This window comes from Schistocerca cancellata, chromosome 12 (genome assembly GCF_023864275.1).
Source record: "Schistocerca cancellata isolate TAMUIC-IGC-003103 chromosome 12, iqSchCanc2.1, whole genome shotgun sequence".
Lineage (NCBI taxonomy): Eukaryota > Metazoa > Arthropoda > Insecta > Orthoptera > Acrididae > Schistocerca > Schistocerca cancellata.
The window spans coordinates 74,866,559-74,887,857 of NC_064637.1; the positions used below are offsets into that span (position 1 = coordinate 74,866,559).

At 41.0% G+C, this 21,299-nt stretch overlaps 1 protein-coding gene across 1 annotated transcript; it reads left to right on the forward strand.

The window, feature by feature from the left end:
- Positions 1-11: 11 nt before the first annotated feature.
- On the forward strand, positions 12-17,557 carry LOC126109766 (NEDD8-activating enzyme E1 catalytic subunit). Its single transcript, XM_049914820.1, has 5 exons — positions 12-869; positions 1,683-1,826; positions 11,147-11,368; positions 13,624-13,824; positions 16,588-17,557. The coding sequence occupies exons 1-5, from the start codon at positions 183-185 to the stop codon at positions 16,672-16,674; spliced, it is 1,341 nt and encodes a 446-aa protein (XP_049770777.1). The 5' UTR covers positions 12-182; the 3' UTR covers positions 16,675-17,557.
- Positions 17,558-21,299: the final 3,742 nt, after the last annotated feature.

Genomic DNA, 21,299 nt, shown 5'->3' on the forward strand with positions numbered 1-21,299 from the left:
AAACCTTCACGTTATCTTGCTGCAAAACAACTTCATAGCCATTTAGCGTGCGATTCTGACACGGACATGAAAATAATACAATCAAAGATAAGATATACGTCATTGACAGTGTATCACATCTCTGCCCGCTGTGTGGTTATGGAGGTGTAATTGTTTGGGCCGTCAACTTCATATATTTAATAATGAGTGGTGGTGACGCAGACGGGATGCAGCGTAGATGGAGTCATTTGAGAAAAGTGTTGGAGAGGTCGGGGCCTTTTTGCCACCCCGATTTCGAACCGTCATCGGAAACATTAAATTTTTTAATGAGTACATGCAAGATATTGGTTATAGGTGCCGGCGGATTAGGTTGTGAATTACTGAAAGACTTGGCTCTTATGGGATTTAAAGACATACACGTAATAGATATGGACACAATTGAACTTTCTAACCTTAACAGACAGTTTCTGTTCCGAAGAAAAGATATAGGAAAATCGAAGGCAGAAGTTGCTGCAGACTTCATAAACAACCGGATCCCCGGTTGCCGTGTGACGCCACATTTCTGTAAGATTCAAGATTTTGACGAATCGTTTTATAGATCGTTTCATTTAGTTGTATGTGGCCTCGATTCAATAGTCGCCCGTCGGTGGATAAATGGTATGTTGATATCATTGCTTCAGTATGAGGACGGGGAGTTAGATCGAACATCAATTGTGCCAATGGTTGACGGTGGCACAGAAGGTTTTAAGGGCAATGCTAGAGTGATATTACCCGGTGTCACCGCTTGCATCGAATGCACTCTGGATCTCTTTCCCCCACAAGTGACATACCCACTTTGTACAATTGCTAACACACCGCGTCTGCCAGAGCATTGTATTGAATATGTGAAGGTAAGTGAGTATTGTACGTGACATTTAACGCAAATAAAGGGAATTTTTATTTTAATATCGTGGTTCTATTGTGTAACTCCATTGCAAAGTAGTATGTTGTACAGTTTTTGCTTGCTTACAAAATTTTCTTGTCTTTTGTGTAGGCCATAATACAGTAAAATGTGGGACTCCTGTTTAGTCTTAATTAAGTGTTCTTCAGGGAGCATGCGACTCCTATGTCGTTTCCAAATATGGTAATCTATTTATCCCTTTCAGTACTTGCATTATGCAACTATGGACTGCATCATTTTGTTATAAGGAAAGGGGGACATAAATAAAATTTACAAGAGAGCATTGAAAATTGCCAGTAGTAGAAGCTGATGACAATAACCTGCTATAGTGCAGAATTTTATATTGACCACATATTGGGTGATTAAAAGTGTTGTGTATTTACTATGCTACAGATGGAAGAAAATGCATTTTTATTCTCACTATAGAAAACTAAAGTTATAAACTACAGTTAGTTTTCTTCATACATAGTTTGTATTTTCTATTGTATGTAACATGTTTGGTATGCAGTCTCACATACAATTTCGCTTGGATGATAGTTAGTATTAATCTTCGGTTATCATTTTTATCTTATGTGTGTAACAATTTTGACTATGCAGCTATGTAAGCATTCACCTTGCTTTCCTGTTTTACCCACAGGAGTCTTCAAAGAGATTTGCTGCTAGAGATAATTGAGATTGTGTAACAAGCATTTTGAATATCTGTTAATTATTTCATAACAAACTATTCTGCTATTATATTTTCTGCTCAGAGTTTCATTTTCAGGTGATCCAGTGGCCGCGAGAGTCCCCGTGGTGTGATGTTCCAATTGATGGGGATGACCCAGCGCATATTGGATGGATTTGTGAGAAAGCATCAGAGCGTGCTACACAGTTTGGCATAATGGGTGTTACATATCGCCTTGTCCAGGTAATATTCATTGTATTCCATTTTGACACTGTATGGTGTTCATTTCTCTTTCCAATGTAGGCTTTTAAACTGAGGATTTTTATTCTCCTCTGCCTTATGATTGCCTAGGCAACTTCAAAAGCAGTATAATCTCAGACATAACAGAGAATCTGATCATGTCGTGCTCAACAATTATAATAAAGCTCTTGCAAGCACTCGTCGCACAGCATCCCGTTGTTTAAGCTAGTATACTGTTCCTTTGGGTTTCGTCTTGAAAACTCTTGCAGCCTTGCTCAGTATGAGTTTGGTGGTGCACCCACTGGTCATGGGTAGGTTGGGGGAGGCGGGGGTAGTGAGCGCTGAAAGTTCACCCTAATCATAGACTTTGGCATGCTCGGCCGACTGCAGTGAAGTGTGGCACTGAAACGTAGCATGGATTAGGGTCCTTGTCTTACCTGTCTGGATCACAAGATTGGTTTAGATGTAAAGTGAATGGGGGCTAGAGAGGATTTCCTCTGGGTCATCTCTGCTGCAAGTCAGTTGTATCATGCTTGCTCGGGTCCAAGGTGCTCTGCCCGACTCAGCATGTAATTCTCAAGAAACTTGTACAAATAGCACAATTTCCACAACTTCATAAAACAAATCATAACAAAATTGCTTATTGGAATTCTAATAGGTGATTAAGTAGAGCAATTTTGGAACCGACAGACCATGTTAAGAAATTGTCTCCCAAGAATTTAAGATTCCTGGCAAGGGATGGGGAATGTGATAGATCAGTGGAAAGCAGTTTATGATGACAAATTGACCTGTTGATCATCTAGAAGTCTAAGTTTAGGTTGTATGTTGTCAAAACCAATCAAGATGGTATCCGAAGAGTCAGTGTTCAGAGGTATCTTGCACAATTACCTTGTTGACAGCATCACAGATCAAAGCTTGGCACTTTCATTGCTATTCCTTCTTTATTCTTTGACAGTTCCAAACTATCACACTGCAAATTGCTGTCTGCTGCACCCTTGGATAATTTGCACCCTGCCAAGTTCTGTTTTGATTGCAGTGTAAAATAATAGTTTGTTGCCAACCACACAGCCTTGATGCACTAATTGTTAAAGGTTACTGATAACTATTTTTGTCGAACACAAGTTCATCTCTACAGAATATGTTCCATGGTTGTTGTATTCTCACTGTGTACTTAAAACAGCTGTCAGCACCACCTCTTGCATTTGCTTCACATGTAACAGCTAGTGCTATCAACATTCCATCAGGAGAAACATAAGTAACAGCTCTTACCCTTCTCTTTCACCATAAAGTTATATTGAGCCCCATTTTATGCTTAATGTTGAACATTATATTTCCCCTGTAACTGACTGAGGGTGTTGGTTTCAGTGTTTACAAAGTTGATTCCGTACCATCTCCAATAGAATTAGCCACTTCAAATACAACAGTCAGCAATGGTACAACTTGAAGACCTTCTATGGGAATTAAACCCCCCTCCCAAAGAATGTGTATGCAAGACCTACAGTTAAGCCAGTAGCACACGACACACCTTCATTTACAAGGTTCCACCAGTGCCCCAAACATACAAACCTGAAACTACCAACTTTTCCATTAGCCCTACTACATGATACAACTAACACGTAAGTCTGTGCTAGAATCCCAAGGATCCACATTCTGAATTACAGGCTCATTTATGCAATTGAGTGAAAATTGATATGTTTGTACAGCTGGTATTTACAGATATCAAATTCTTGTCAGGTTTCCAGCCGGATCAAACTGTCATCTGAGCACAATATTTCAGCGGTCCACCTGGCCGCCATCATTAGGTGAGAAAAGCTACGCTGCTCTCGCTGATAACTGATTCCACTCACAAAGGACTGCATCTTTATGTGCATCAGAAGAACAACAGCACATGCGCTAGATACAGTGCACACGCGCTCAATCATTCCTGCTGCCCCCTCATCATCATCATTTAAGACTGATTATGCCTTTCAGCGTTCAGTCTGGAGCATAGCCCCCCTTATACAGTTCCTCCATGATCCCCTATTCAGTGCTAACATTGGTGCCTCTTCTGATGTTAAACCTATTACTTCAAAATCATTCTTAACCGAATCCAGGTACCTTCTCCTCGGTCTGCCCCGACTCCTCCTACCCTCTACTGCTGAATCCATGAGTCTCTTGGGTAACCTTGCTTCTCCCATGCGTGTAACATGACCCCACCATCTAAGCCTGTTCGCCCTGATTGCTACATCTATAGAGTTCATTCCCAGTTTTTCTTTGATTTCCTCATTGTGGTCACCCTCCTGTCATTGTTCCCATCTACTAGTACCTGCAATCATCCTAGCTACTTTCATATCCGTAACCTCAACCTTGTTGATAAGGTAACCTGAATCCACCCAGCTTTCGCTCCCATACAACAAAGTTGGTCGAAAGATTGAACGGTGCACAGATAACTTAGTCTTGGTACTGACTTCCTTCTTGCAGAAGAGAGTAGATCGTAGCTGAGCGCTCACTGCATTAGCTTTGCTACACCTCGCTTCCAGTTCTTTCACTATGTTGCCGTCCTGTGAGAATATGCTTCCTAAGTACTTGAAACTGTCCACCTGTTCTAACTTTGTTCCTCCTATTTGGCACTCAATCCGTTTATATTTCTTTCCCACTGACATTACTTTCGTTTTGGAGATGCTAATCTTCATACCATAGTCCTTACATTTCTGATCTAGCTCTGAAATATTACTTTGCAAACTTTCAATCGAATCTGCCATCACAACTAAGTCATCCGCAAATGCAAGACTGCTTATTTTGTGTTCACATATCTTAATCTCACCCAGCCAGTCTATTGTTTTCAACATATGATCCATAAATAATATGAACAACAGTGGAGACAGGTTGCAGCCTTGTCTTACCCCTGAAACTACTCTGAACCATGAACTCAATTTACCGTCAACTCTAACTGCTGCCTGACTATCCATGTAAAGACCTTTAATTGCTTGCAAAAGTTTGCCTCCTATTCCATAATATTGTACAACAGACAATAACGTCCTCCTAGGAACCCGGTCATATGCCTTTTCTAGATCTATAAAGCATAGATACAATTCCCTGTTCCACTCATAACACTTCTCCATTATTTGCCGTAAGCTAAAGATCTGGTCCTGACAACATCTAAGAGGCCTAAACCCACACTGATTTTCATCCAGTTGCTCCTCAACTAATACTCGCACTTTCCTTTCAACAATACCTGAGAAGATTTTACCCACAACGCTGATTAAAGAGATACCTCTGTAGTTGTTACAATCTTTTTTGTTTCCATGTTTAAAGATTGGTGTGATTACTGCTTTTGTCCAGTCTGATGGAACCTGTCCCGACTCCCAGGCCATTTCAATTATCCTGTGTAGCCATTTAAGACCTGCCATTCCACTGTATTTGATGAGTTCCGACTTAATTTCGTCCACCCCAGCCGCTTTATTGCACTGCAATCTATTGACCGTTTTTTCCACTTCCTCAAATGTGATCCTATTTCCATCATCATTCCTATCCCATTCTACCTCGAAATCTGAAACATTACTGATCGCATTTTCACCTACATTGAGCAACTCTTCAAAATATTCCCTCCATCTGCCCAAGGCATCCACAGGATTCACCAGCAGTTTTCCTGACCTGTCCAAAATACTTGTCATTTCCTTCTTACCTCCCTTTCGAAGACTGCTAATTACACTCCAGAATGGTTTTCCAGCAGCTTGACCCAAAGTCTCCAACCTGCTTCCAAAGTCTTCCCACGATTTCTTCTTGGATGCTGCAATTATATGTTTGGCTTTGTTTCTTTGTTCAACATAACTTTCTCTGTCTACCTGGGTTCTGGTATGTAGCCAATTTTTGATACGCCTTCTTTTTCCTTTTACAGGCTGCCTTGACTGTATCATTCCACCAAGCTGTTTGCTTCATCCTACTTTTACACACTACTGTTCCAAGACATTCTTTAGCCACTTCTAGTACTGTGTCCCTGTACCTTGTCCCTGTACCTTGTCCATTCCTTTTCCAATGACTGTAATTGACTACATTCAACTAACTGGTACCTTTCTGAGATCGCTGTTATGTACTTGTGCCTGATTTCCTTATCCTGAAGTTTCTCCACTCTTATCCTCCTACATATGGACCTGACCTCCTGCACTTTCAGCCTCACAATCCCAATTTCACTGCAGATTAAATAATGATCAGTGTCATCAAAGAATCCCCTGAATACACATGTGCCCCTCACAGCCTTCCTGAATTCCTGATCTGTTATTATATAGTCAATGACAGATCTGGTTCCCCTGCCTTCCCAAGTATACCGGTGAATGTTCTTATGTTTAAAAAAGGAGTTTGTGATTACTAAGCCCATACTGGCACAGAAATCCTAGAGTTGTTTCCCGTTCCTGTTGGCCTCCATATCCTCTCCAAATTTACCCATAACCTTTTCATACCCTTCTGTTCGATTTCCGATCCTGGCGTTAAAATCACCCATGAGCAGAATACTGTCCTTGTCCTTTACTCTAACAACTACATCACTGAGTGCCTCATAAAAACTATCCATCTTATCTTGATCTGTCCCTTCACAATGCGAATATACTGACACAATCCTAATTTTCTTGCTAGACACTTTAAAATCTATCCACATCAGTCGTTCGTTTACATACCTTATTGCAACTACACTGGGTTCCATTTCTTTCCTGATGTAAAGCCCTACACCCCATTGTGCTATTCCTGCTTTGACTCCTGACAGGTAGACCTTGTATTCTCCCACTTCCTCTTCTTTCTCACCCCTTATCCGAATGTCACTAACAGCTAAAACGTACAGCCCCATCTTACTTGCAGCCTCTGCCAGCTCTACCTTCTTCCCAGAGTAGCTCCCATTGATATTAATAGCTCCCCATCTCATTACCATTTGTTTGCCAAGTCGTATCTTAGGAGTCCCTGGTTTGTCAGTTAGAGGTGGGACTCCGTCACCTCCAAAGGTCCGAGGCATTTTGCTCTGATTGTTGCCAGCATCATATTTAAAGTACCAGGGAAGCAGGTTGCTAGCCTTACTTGCCCAGAGTCCCATTGGGTTTTACCCCTAACGGCTGAGGGACTAACCGGTGGATTTGGTAGTCTTTGCCGTATGAGCACAAAGGTGACCACGACTCAGAATATGTCCGAGATGCCCAGCCTTATTCCAAAGTAACTGGTATCCCGACTGTCGGGACCACTTACTTGGCCACTCATACGTTGCCCGTGGTTCATGAACTAGGACATGACTACAGGAAGCCACACCATGAACCACTCCTGCTGCCTGCTGCCCCCTGGCGCAAAAAAAAAGCTGCAGCACCTCCAGTGGTGAATAATATTAAAAACGATATATCATTACAAAAATGCAGATTCTGTTGTTTCTTAATATCTGATAAAACAGGGTTCCACGTTTTACTTGGCAGGTATCCATTACCACAATTAATGATATTATCTGCTAGTCTGAAACAATAGGGCACAATGGGACCCCATCCTTATGGATTTTTGGCAAACCGTATAATCTGGGTTTTGTTTCTAATTTGGGTGCACCAACTTACAGCTTGGCAAAATATTTAGCATCGGCTCTCAGCCCTCATGTGGGTAAATGTGAACACCATATATCCAACTCCATGGATTTTATTCAGTGTTTAAAGTTGCTACGTCTTCGTCCTTCTGATTTACTTGTTAGTTTTTATGTGGTGTCACTTTTCACTCGGGTCATTGATTTTAATTAATGAAAAACTGATATGGAAATGACAAAGCTCTGCCATCATGTTCCGACGTCCACCTATTTTTTATTTGATGACAAATATTTTGAACAAACCGACAGTGTGGCTATGGGGAGTCCTTTATCCCCCATAATCGCTAATCTTTTTATGGAGGACTTTGAGGATATGGCCCTGAAAACATCTTTTTTGAAGCCTTTGTATTTTTTGAGATATGTTTCTTGTTTGGTCAAATGGAATAGACTCTGCACCAGTTATTGGACCATTTTAATTGTCTTCATCTGAACATCAAATTCATGATGAAAATTGAAAAGGAGGGGCTGTTACATTTTTTGGATATACTAGAGTATAGAAAAGAAGAGTGAACTCTTGGACACAGTGTTAACATGAAACCGACTCATTCCGACAGGTATTTACATGCTACCAGTTGCCATCCACCTTTTCAACGTGCAGTAGTCTTTCGGACCTTGGTTAAACAAGCATATGCTGTCTCGGATGCTGAGAATTTACCGCAGGAGCTGCAACATCTTAAGGACGTGTTCAATAATAATGGCTATATGGACCAACAAATTCGACATGCTTTTGAGTTTGGATGCATACCTGAACCTTCTGAAGACACCTTTAAGTCTGTGGCTTTTCTTCCTTATGCTGGGAATGTGTCTGCCAAGATAGATAGACTTTTGAAGAAATATGAGATCAGATGTGTTTTTCGTCTGTCAGCTAAGATTCGAGCACTTCTTGGCTCTGTCAAAGATGATTTAGGTTTGAGGTAGTCTGGCATTTACAAAATACCGTGTGAGTACGGAAAAATTTACATTGGTCAAGCTATTCATACTGTCAACGACAGGGGTATTGAACATCATCGCATACACGATTATTACAACCAGATAAATCTGCGGTGGCTGAGCATTGCCTTACAGAGGGACACAGGATGCTATACAAAATGAAATGCAAGGAGTTGCAAATGCTTCACGGTACTGGGATTGTGTTTTAAAAGAATCTGTCAAAATCAGACTGGCAGATAATATCATTAATCTTGATAATGGATACCCACTAAGTAAAACGTGGAATCCTGTTGTATCAGATATTGAGAAACAACGGCATCTGAATCGGCCGGCTATGAATAATCATTTGTAACAATATATCATTTTTAACAGTATTCACCACCGGAGGCACTACAACTTTTCTTGCGCTAGGGGCAGCAGGAACGATTGAACGCGTGTGCACTGTATCTAACGCATGTGCTGTTCTACTTCTGATGCATATAAAGGTGCAGTCATTTGTGAGTGGAATCAGTTATCGGCGAGGGCAGTGTAGCTTTTCTCACCTTATGATGGCAGTCAGGTGGACTGCTGAAATATTGTGCTCAGATGACAGTTTGATCCTGCTGGAAACGTGATAAGAATTTGATATACTAATATGCTGGGAAAGTCTACATAGTCGCATCTGGTATTTACTGATATTGAGACTTCTAAGAGGTCTAGAGTCATATTTATTAAGCAGTTATTGTTATTTTGTGCAGCTAGAATGAAATTATGTTACAGTCACACAGTTATGGACTAAAGTGATAATTTTGTTAGCCTAGTTCTAACAAATGATTATCTTTGTTTACATTTCACAGCATTTTAGACATGGAGGCTGTTATTATCTATGTAGTATTTGCCATGACTGTGTCCCCCTTCATCGTTAGAATGGCAGAATGACAATGTAATGTCAGGAGTAGCAATTGTGTTCAACCCTGACTGGGAAAAAGGCATGAGGACAGGGACTTACACTCCCTGTTAATGAAAGATTTGAGGCCTAAAGATCCACAGGAATTTAGGAACGTCAGAATGGACATACCTTGTTTTGAAAAACTGCTGTCGATCGTATATGGTGCGATTTGTGCAAGTGGCACAGTAATGAGGGAAGCTATTTCACACTTTAACCAATTAATGTGGTACATACACACATCAAAAGCAAAATTATACATACATGTATATAGAAGATATAAACTCGGAGCTAAACATTTGTGGACATACCTTATAATGGTACAGCTACAATAAGAAGCTATCATTAAATATACAGCTTTTCTCAACGCCAATACAAAGAAGAGAATTTCATTTATTTTATTACTGTATGGTGTGCATAATTATCAGAAATGACACTAGGGTTACATTCCAAATTAACCTTACATCGCCTTTCCCTGGTTTGGTAACTGGGGACACGCAAGTCGCTGAAGTGGCGTCCAATTGAAAGACTTGCACAAGACCTGTCAGCAACACATTATTATTATTATTGTTATTATTATTATTATTACTGTATTTATAAAAAGTTACTTATAAATGTGTCGAATATCTTGAGCAGCAGCCAAAAAAAATTCTCAAGAGTTCATGTATGTGTCTCCTGCGTACCGCAAGTGAAAAAATAACCAGAAAGTCCCCTTGAAATGGTGTGTTCTGTGCATGCCCCTCTTCTACCACATATGCACAGGTCCATGGCAGGATAGAATGGTTTCTATTTCTCCCTGGCAGATAAACTGTCTGCTCAAATCACACCTTGTTTTTTTAGGTGTATTGTGTAGTACTGGCTTTACTGACAGCCCTCCCTTTATTGTTGGTTCCCACACCCTTTGGATGGGCCTCTGGTGCAGCTACCAGGTAATGTACACCCCAATTCCTGACATTGTGCATTTTATTCAGACATCCAAAATGATGTGTATTTTAGACTATTACACAGACGGTTCCATATATAATGAGCTAGCTATACATACATCTACAAACTGAATTGAGACCAACATTCACTACCGAAATAATGTATGTTTTCTGAGAAACTGGTGTCTGGGGGAAGAATCCTTCCATGACCTTCCCTATTTTTTTTCCGATGATTTATTTGGATCATATGCCATTTGGATTCTTCCTCCAGACACCAGTCTCTCAGAACTCCACTGGTGGGAGCAAGCACTGCAACATGTCCTTGGTTCTCGCCACCCACTGGGCCTTAATTTACATTAATTCCTTCCATCCCAGCATTTCTTCAGTGACTATTCCTTTTTTCACTCCATTTTAGTTTTCTACGTCTTTCATTTTTTTACCTGTCTGTTTTTCACCATCCCCTCCCACCCTTGTTACATACAATGCACTTGGTTCCTCACTCTTATTAACTCGTACGTGAAGTTTCAGCAGTAATCTCTGTCTTGCATATTACCCTGTCTTCCACATCTAAGCTCCCAGTTTTTCAAATTTCATCCGGTGCAGTCCCCAACAATCAGTCTTCCCTTCTCATCCCGTCTGGTAAGTCTTCCCTGATCAGGGTTCTGGGTGACTTTTCTGAACTGTATCCCTTTCCCTAAGCCTCTCCAGTTCTTTTCCTTCACCCCTCTTCCTTCTCCTTCAACTCTTCTGACAGAAAGAGCTACTGGCTCTGAAAGCGTGTAAAAGTTAAATCCTTTTGTGTGTGTGTTACACTGCCGCTGCTTGGTGAGTAAATTTTTTTGTCCGTACATTTACATTATATAGTCAATAATTTGTTATTTTCGTTGTAGTAACTTTTATAGTACAGTCGTCAAAAGTGTAACATGAATTTGTTGTTGCACTAAGGTAAAGTTTTACTTTGTTGCAGGGTGTTGTGAAGAACATAATACCTGCAGTGGCATCTACGAATGCTGTGGTGGCTGCGGCATGTGCCACAGAAGCCTTCAAGCTGGCTACGAGCTGTTGTGTTCCCATGGACAACTACATGGTGTTTAACGATGCCGATGGCATTTACACGTATACGTATGAGGCGGAGAAGAAAGAAGATTGCCTCGCTTGTAGTCAAGTGCCCAGAGTTATTGATATTGAGGTGAGTGGGGGGAGGAGGGGAGCTGTATTTTTCTTGGCGTAGTAATTGCACTTCTTTTCTACTTTACTTCCAGTTTCTTTGCCTTTGAGGTAACAAAAATTCAGATTTGACTTCGATGTAAGTAATTTAAAAGTAAAGGACCACTCGCTGAATAGCAGAATTGTTGATTTGTCAGCAGATGCACACACAAAAAAGAAAGAAAACTATTCTAGCTTTCAGAATAAATCTGTGAGCTACAGCACAAAAATACACACATGCCTGTGCATCTATATTGTGCTGGGTGAATACACAATGCAGAGATTGTATTTTGGTAGGTGAACTAGGGTGGGGTAAGAGCTGTCATGGAGGGTGTGGGGACACTAGGTTAGTGAAGATTGAAGTCATAAGGGTTACAGGTGTGAAGGATGTATTCGGAGGATAACTCACATATGTGTAGTTCAGAAAAGCTGGAGACACATGGGAGGATCCTGATAGCCCAGTTTGTGAAGCAGCATGATGTGATGAGCTGCATGTGGCCAACTTTGTTCTTGGCCTTAGTGTGATGGCGACCACATATTCTGATGGACAGCCGGTTGTCTGTCATACATGAATTGGCAATGAATTTCAATGGGATTAATGCCTTTTTGTTCAGAAATTGAATGACTGCACAAACATTGCATTTGGCAGGAGTGTTAGACAGGGACTCCATTCTCGACAAATGACAAGCCGAAACAGAGCATGGCAGAGTGGTGTGTGCATGTTCGTCTGAGAGGGGAAGCACAAATTGCAACACCATTGCCAACAATTGCATTAACAGTTTCTCTGCATACTTAAAAAAAATGGATCTTTTATTTTGGATTGCTCTTATACTTGCAAATAACCATCTGAAACACAAGAGTCAAAAAAATCTGTAGAAGTGACTGGGTACAGTTATTTGATATTCATAACAGTCTTAGTTATGCCTAATCTTATCATGGAAAAGCTTTTACTGAAGAAGGCAGACCTGCCACTAATAGTGATTTTCAGTCGAGTTCGCGATAGATTCTTTGTAGTGAACGTCCGCTACAATACTTTAACTTTTGGAGGGACTTTATTTTCATGAGGTCAAAATGTGCTCCAGTGCAAAACTTTAACTTTTTCTGATTGCCTTATGGAGTTGAGAACAGAATGTGAGTTATTACTCTTTGTATTTTGTATGTTTTGTGAATCGTGATGCTGAACTTTTAATTATTTGAGATGATGAGATGTGTATTGTGATCACGAATGGGCTTAATTTATTTGGAGCTGACTGTAGAACGCTCCTACTGCCACCAGCATACATTTTGCATAAGGACCACAAAGAGAAGATAAAAGAAATTAGGGCTTATAAGGAGGCATATAGATAGTCATTTTTTCCTCTCTCGATCTGTGAGTAGAACGGGAAAGAAAAAGATTAGTACCGGTACAGAGTACGCACCATGACACACTGTATAGTGGCTTGTGGATTATGTATGTTGATCTAGATGTAGTTTTTGTTAGCCTTGATGACCACTTAGCTTGGGGATTCTGCTACCATTCTTGTAACACCCTAACGCCCTCAACACAACTTTACTCCCTTTGATAAGGTTATTTACTATCTTTATTTTAATGAGATATCACAGGACCACTTTCTGTGTATCTGAGACTTATTTTCTTCAATAAATCTTATTCATCACAATTGTCTTCTACAGAAATTACAGACATTAGAACACAACCTTTTTATTAATTATTATATATTATTTATTATTTCTGTGTATTTCATTAATTCACATTTCCCGCCACTACATAGGTGTCTTTACTGAAGGGTTATGGCTATTTGGTATTGTTTGGAGAAAGTTAGCTGCTGTGCACGAAAGCAGACGTGTGGCTCAACCCTACAAAGTTATTGAGCTAATCTTTTTGAACAGATCCGTGCATAGCCCAGTTATCTAAAGTACGAGAAACGGCAGGTAAAGTTGCGGTGCTTTGCTCGTATGGACTGCTTGTTAGAGAAACAGTTGCAACTTCAATTATTTGAAATGAATCAAGTGATTAGGTCTGCTTGTTGGCAATGTTACCTTGCCACATATTTTGGCATCCAGTTGATTGAGTTGAACCTTAACTGTGCCTTCAGCAGCTGTATGAGTCAAGTCCAGTATTGCCACATAACCTGTCGGTGACAGTGCCTGACAGCTGCATTAGATTCTCTGCAGTGTAGTACATTTGATGCCAACCATTGTGAAACACAGTATCATTTTACTTAATATGTTGTATTTCAGGGTCCAGACGTAAAACTGGAAGGCCTCATTACAATACTCCGCGACGACCCAGCCTTACAGATGAAAAATCCTGGCCTGACAGCTATGGTTGACGGGAAGAACCGAACACTGTACATGCCAACTGTCGCCAGCATTGAGGAGAAGACACGAGTGAACCTTACAAAGACACTTGGGGAACTTGGTTTGGAGAACGGTCATGAGGTGAGTTACACTGTGTCTCATAAATGCAGCTCCTGCTTTTGGTGTAGTAAGGCAAACCTGTCTCAATAAACTATTTTAAGTTTTGTATATCGTATTCTTTAATATTACTAGATTGTTGTTGTCCTTTCTATTAATTGTGGAGAGTGAGTGAGCGAGCGAGCGGGTTTTGTAGTGTGTGACAAAAAATTTAAATCTGAAATTTATTCAGAAATTCACCTCCAGCTTGGAAGTAGGCAGAAATTAGAGCTGTGTAGGCATTCAGCAGTGTGCATGAACAATAGCTGCAGCACAAACTATACCTGTCACTCATGGAATCAAGTGATTCCTCTACTCCCCAGCCCACTGACAACCTGTGCAATTAGTTCCAATATTTTGTTCTGGTAAAGGTATTTGGGGTGAGTGATACGTCAAAAAAGGCGTACAAACAAAATTATTCCTAGGACTCAAGTGGCACTTCATTTATTGCACTGACATAAAGAAAACTAATTTGACATCATCTGTGTGCTAGCGTGAAGAACTGTTCACCTTCTCATCATATGTTTTAGAGAAAACCAGATTTTACTTATTAAATGTGTTCAGTTATTGAATGTGCTGTTTACTGGAAGTATTTTGCCAGCCTGTAATAATTTGTGAATAAAGTGTTTACAATCTTCCAGCCACATAAAGTGGTTAAAACATAGAGCATAGCAATCAGTTGTCCTTTCCTTCCAGGTTTTATTAAGCAAATCTAGAGTTCGGCTAGTGCCTAGCCATTATCAATACATTATTTCATAGTATCAATGCATGTCCTAGTGTGTCAAGACTCAAGTCTTGAACGAACTGTGACAGAAATCCAAACAACAAGGGACTGACATACTAAGACATGCATTGATACTATGAAATAGTGCATTGATAATGACTAAGCACTAGCTGAAATGTAGATTTGTTCAATAAAACGTGAAAGAAAAGGATGCCTGACTGCTGTGCTCCGGTGGGCTGCAGGTACATCCTTGCAAACTCACTGGATCCAATGCAGTAATGGCTACAGGCCACCGACTCTGTTAATCCTGTTTTTGTGATCTTTATTTCGATGATTTGTTTAGTTACACAGTCCCAGAAGCCACAAGTGAGAGCCATGGCAGAGGTATTGTAAAATTTGGTCTGGTGACAGTTTTGTGAAGTGTGCCCTGGTATGTCTTCTGCTAATTTCTGTGTTCTCCAGTATGCATTGTTTATCTGACTTAAGATTGGCCACACTTTCAATGTCTTGTAGATGCCAGGTGTACCTCCCACATTTCCCGCGACTTGAAGCCCTGAAAAATCTGCTGGAGCTGAAAATGTTCTAAAAAACAAGTCACCAGATCAGATATTATGTAACTTATGCCACAGCTCACACTAGCAGCTTCTGGGATTGTGTAATTAAAGAAGCCATCATAATAAAGGTTACCAACAGCCTGAACAGCAACAGTGGCCTGCATCTCAGCACGTTATCACAGCGTGGGTCCAGTGATCGTGGGGTTGAAGGGGCACATAGAAAACAGAATCAATGTATCGCCAAATGGGGCAATGCCGTAAACACCGGTGACATCACAGCTGCCAGCTAGAGTATATGTGCATCTCACCTGCAATAATGTCACATGACAAATGGCCAAGGAGTATTTGGTTGTAATTCTGAGGTATCATAACACTTGACACTGCTGGAAGCCCAAGAACATTTTATTCATGAGACTACATTTTTACAGTAATGATATGTAGTTACTTCAACATTATAATAGGGGCGGTGCATTATGCAGATCTACTTACTAGTGTATCGTGTGCAAGCCTTGTCTTATGTGTTAACTATAGTAATACACTTCCATTTGAACCTGGTTGCTGTAGCTAAGTCTTGGTCTCTCTACAGTTTCCACTCCACCCCACCCCCCCCCCCCCCCCCACACACACACACACGTTACTAAATTTGCTATTCCCTAATGTCTTAAGGTGTACTGTATCAACCTATACCATCTTTTAGTCAAGCTGTGCCTTAATTTCTTTTTTCCATGATTAGATTCAAAATCTCTCTCATCAGTTATTCAATGTACCAACAGGATCTCCAGATTTCTTCTGTGGAACCATATTTCAGATGATTCTGTACTCTTCATTTCCATACTGCCTTGAAAGGCAATACACTAGACAGAAAAAGACATCTTAAGACTTACATTTATTGTCAATGTTAACTGTGTTTCTCTTTTTCAGAAAAGCTTTGCTGCTTTTGTCAGCCTGTATTTTATAACCTCTACAATTCTCAGTTAATATTCTACGTAAATAGCAAAACTCATTTAGACACTATCCATTCGATTAAACTACTCTTCAATGTCCTTTGGTGTCTCCAACAGGATTATAATAGCACGGGCAAACCTCAGCTTTAATGTGTTCCTCCTGAAATTGAATTCTCTTTCTAAATTTCTCCTTCGTTTCCTTTAGTGTTTGCTCATTAAGCAGATTGAATAACACGGGATATAGGAGTTGCGAAACTACAGGCTGGTTTATGTAAAAGTCATAGATAACCTATCGATCTCTGTATTTTATCCGCGATAACTACAGAATGTCAAAGATAATATTTCAGTCAATATTGTCAAAAACTGTTTCTAAATCTAAAGTTACAGAGAACAAAAATTGAAAGTATCTATGTCCTCAGTTCTGTGTTAGTGACATGCTGACCTAAAGCAAATTTCTGGTTTGTTGAAGAGATCTAAGTCATGTTGTTTCTGTTTTATAGTTAAAAATAAAATTTCCTTGTTGCAGGTAGCAGTAGCTGACTCCACTACACCTGTTACTGTGGTGCTGAGGTTGAGATATAACGGAGCAGATGGAGATGTGGAGATGAAGTAGGCATTTCACTGCCTACCTGTTTTATTTATGAAGTATCAGTGAACCACCTTTGTTATATAGTGCAGAAGCCTTTGTATAAACTAAATTATTCTCGTGAAGAAGACGATGACAGCAGTGCCTGTGTGTATAATTCAGTCGGGAACAGCTGTGGTTGCTGCAGGTCGGCTGTATGTAGCAGAGTGCAATTTTTTTTGTTTGTTCCCTTCTGGAAGGAGTTTCTGATAATGTGTCTTGTATTCTTTACTAAATAGAAATTTTGTAATATATGTTACACCTAAAATTTTATAACCAATGAATAATAAAACACTGGAGAACATTGAAATTAAGGTCATTAATGATTTTGTAAATATGTTGAAATGATGGGAGCATGTTTTAAAAAATCAGTCAAATGTTTTATGAAATGATTTGTCTAAAGTAAGAAATGAAGTAGATTACATATGCATATGACACAGCAGACTTGCTGTGCATTATTTTGTGCATAATTCAAAGGCACATTAAACGCTGCTCTAATCTGTTTTTATTTCTTTCTTTTAGGCAAATCATTTCATAACAGACTGATTTTCTTTCAGTTTTTAAGTTTTGCTCAGAAAGCATGATCTTATTGACACTTCAGTTGCTTTTCTAAGGTCTTGTGTTCTCAAAATGCCCTAAATTTAGTACCCATTTTCAATATGTTGTTCTACAAGTAAAACTAAAGAAAAAGTTCATATAAACATAGGTCAGCAAATATTTAGTTATGAAGTTACGGCTAGTAAGATTTTGCCTAAAATTTAGCAACTTCGCTAGTATGAAGCCATTATAAAACTGTATGAGGTTAAAGTAAAGCACGATTTCCATTTTTTGTTCTTGTTGATCTGGTGAATCTAATAAAACATGTCCCACATGTGTATCTGCAGTAATTTTCCAGAACATCCAGAGAAGCAAAAATGTAATTTCGTAAAATTTTTAATTTATTACCTACTTGGCCCACTTTGTTTCTTAAATTCCAGACAATTGCACAAGTTTTCAACAGAAGTTGTAGGGAATTTAATTTTGGAAAAATGATGGTAATAACGTTGACTGAAACTGTATGAATGAATGTATCAGATAATCTACTTTGATTAATACCATAGCGCACTTGAATTCTTATTAAACCAGAAAAAAACAAAGCTCACTGCTAAGGGAGTTGTACAATGTTCATACAGTTTCACAATACATTCACAATAAATGTTCAAAAAGTCTCCAAGTTCAGCTGCATGTGTATAAACAGATTTTGTTGTTCGTTGATAAGATCAACTGTATCTATGGATACCAGTCCTCTGCAGGTATACTTGGTATTTCCTTGAAGTATGCTGTCTTCACAGACCCATACACTGTAGCCAAACATTTTGCTCTGTGTTATGGTCAAGTCTGTGTCTGAGAGGTACCAACCTGCCTTTCATGCCCTCAAACAGCAAACTGAGCAGTTGGATTAAGTCACTACACACCACCTGGAGCCCTATAACACACCAATCAGTGATTGGTAATTCTTCAGTGCCCCAACCCTTTGCCCTGATACTGCCACAGGACCAGAAGGCATCCATAGCCAAATGCTCAAATAGCTGCCAGTAGATTGTCAGCATCATCTCCTTACCATCTTCAATAGTATCCGGAGCGAGTGTGAGTTCCCATCTCAATGGTGGGAGAGCTCATAGTACCAGTACTGAAACTGGGTGAGCATCCCCTGGAGATTGGTGGCTATCACCCCGTTAATCCCACCAGTGATTGTTGTAAGGAGCTCAAATTTTTGGTGAGCCAGCAGCTGTGTCGGCTTGAGTCTCAGGGCCTTCTGGCTCCTCAGAGGATGGTTATCACAAATGCCATTGTACTGTTGATAATTTGGTTTGCATGGAGTCTGCCATCTGGACAGCTTTTGACCAACATTGAGACCTTATTCTCGTCTTCTTCGACATACAAAAGACGTATGACATCCTTGCTACCTTAAATAAGTGTGGTCTCCGGGTCCCACTTCCATTTTTTGTCCAGAACTTCTTATCTCACAGTACTTTCTGTGTCAGAGTTGGTGCTTCCCACAGTACACCCCATATATCCAAGAAATTGGGCCCCCACAGGCCTGTGTATTAAGTGTCCTCTTTCTAGTGGCCATCAACGGTGTAGCAGCAAGTGTGGGATCTTCAGTATCACTCTCCTTGTATGTCCACAATTTTTGCTTCTCTAATATGGGTGTCGTTGAACACTGACTGCAGGGTGCCATTCGAAAGGTGCTGTATGGTCCTTCACCCATGGCTTTCAGTTTTCCATCAGCAAGACCAACATTGTGCACTTCTGCCGCTAAATACTGTTCATCTCCAATCAGAAGTTTCCCTCGACTATCAATTACTCAGTGTGGTGGAGAATTATCACTTTTTGGACTGGTCTTTCATGCCCAGTTTACATGGCTTCCCATCCTCGCCAACTTAAGCAAAGGTGCTGTCTACAACTTGATACACTTTGCTGTCTCAGTAACACCAACTGGGGTGCAGATCTCACTACCCTCCTACAGCTTTACAAAGCCCTGATCCTGTCCCGTCTCGATTATGGGAGTCTGGCATATGGTTCAGCATCGCCCTCAGCATACAGTAATTGGACCCGATACACCACTGTTGGGTCCAACTTGCAACACGAGCTTTTGAACTGGCCATGTGGACAGCCTACTCATGGAGGCTGGGATCCCTCCACTATGGAACAGGCACCAACAGCTACAGAAGTATGCTATATATGTTCGCTGCTCTTCTGACCATCCAAACTACCGTGCCCATTTTCTTAGTGGGTAGGACCACCTACCACAGTAGAGACAAAGGTCTGGAGTCACAATTGCAGTTTGACTATAGTGTCTCTACTCCGAACTATAACTTCCTCTACTGTTGCATCTTGTCAGAGAGCAATTGTACGCATCCATGGCATACGCATCTGTCTCGATTTATCCTCTGGACTGGATGATTCAGTTGACCTGGCTGTCCTCAAAGCATTTCCAGGTTTGGAAGTGGTGTACACTGACAGCTCAACAGTTACAGATGAACTGGTTTTGGATACATATGTTAAAGATGCAGTGAACTACACTCCTTTCCAAATGGATGCAGTGTCTTCACTGCTGAATTTGTGACCATCAAACAAGGGCTTATCCATGTTCATTGTTGCCCCTGGAGATGTTCGGATCATAGGGACTGAACATGCCAACTGTTGGCAAAGTTGGCCACCAAGATAATTTTGGAAATGATCTTCGGTCAACTCTATGCCATCAATTGTAGGATGGCTGAAACTCTGAATGATCTGCCTTGGACTCGCCAACCGGAGGGCAATCAAGGAGATTATGATCACATGGCAGTCTTCCCTTTGAGTTTCTTGCAGGGAATCCACTGTCCTTTGTTGGCTACACATTTGCCGCACTTGGCTGATCCACAGCTACATTCTCCAGTGTGAGGACCCACCTTACTGCCGATGTGGTGCCTGGATCCTGCTAGACAGCCCAAATTTGGCCACTTTGTGGCGATATCTTAAAGCTTCCTGACACACGCTCTGGTGCTAGCAGACAAAGCCAAAGTGGCTGACCTGGTTTTATGTTTCACTCATGAAGGTGCTTTCTACTTGTGTCTCTGAGAAGGAGCACATTGACCTCATTGAGTGCCTGAAGGATTGGAGGGGCACTGGTCCCACGGTGGTTCTTGCTTGGCTGTCTGGTCTGGCCTTCCCACCTCTTATTCTCCTTGGTTTCATGTTTGCCATTTTTAATGTTTTATCTTTCCTAAACTTTTATCACCTTGACTGTGGTGCTCATTTCCTTGGTGTGACAGGCAGTGAGGTGGTGCCAGTGGGATGCAGAGGATGCGTCTCCCACTGCATCCCATGCTCTGGGGCTCCTAACTGCATTTTGGGCAGAATATTTCACCCGCCTTATCCCCTCTCACTCCCCTCCTATTCTCCTTGATTTTATCTCTGTCTTGCTTACAGTCAGGCTTCCCAGGATTTGTCTTTTGTATCTTTCTTCTCAGCCCTTTGATTGTGGCACCATACACAATCATTAACCTGGCTCCAGGGAGGTAGGGTGCCCTTCCCTATTCCTCCACTGGGGTAATTCCTGTCTGGCGCGTCCACGTCGCGGGGGTGGGCATCCTACACTTCAGTAGGCCGGAGTGCTAGGATGGCTGAGTTCAGGCAGGGACCCAATCCCGTGGGGTATAACACGGAACCCATGCCCAGGGTTACGGGTGAAGACCTTAATGGCAGCGACGGCGGAGAAGGAAGACTTCGGAACGGCGTAGCTGGCAGATGAGGCAACCCTCCTTTCTGGGGATTAAATGAGAAGGGAACCACTGCCTTGTGGTGGAGGAGAAACTCCAAAGGCTAAGGGAGACAACCCCAACAGAAAATCCTTCCTTGCGTTAGGCCTAGCAAGCCAGTAGGAAAGTGTTCATATATTGCTTTCAAAACACAGACGAGCCTCGGAACGAACCACTCAGGATTTGACCCCACTGCTTCTTCAAGTACTGGTGCAAATGACGGGAGACCTGATGTTACTCATCAGTACAAGAAGAAGAAACCAACTGGACTAAAAAATAACCTAAATATTGGCACCCTTAATATATTAACCCTCAATGGAAAAATGGAAG

What these genes read in the sequence shown, in the direction of transcription:
- LOC126109766 (XM_049914820.1), top strand. Translation starts at nt 183, where the DNA reads ATGAGTGGTGGTGACGCAGACGGGATGCAGCGTAGATGGAGTCATTTG. An exon ending in CCAGAGTTATTGATATTGAG is followed by an intron (nt 11,369 to 13,623) that starts GTGAGTGGGGGG and finishes GTTGTATTTCAG; the next exon opens with GGTCCAGACGTAAAACTGGA. An exon ending in GTTTGGAGAACGGTCATGAG is followed by an intron (nt 13,825 to 16,587) that starts GTGAGTTACACT and finishes TCCTTGTTGCAG; the next exon opens with GTAGCAGTAGCTGACTCCAC.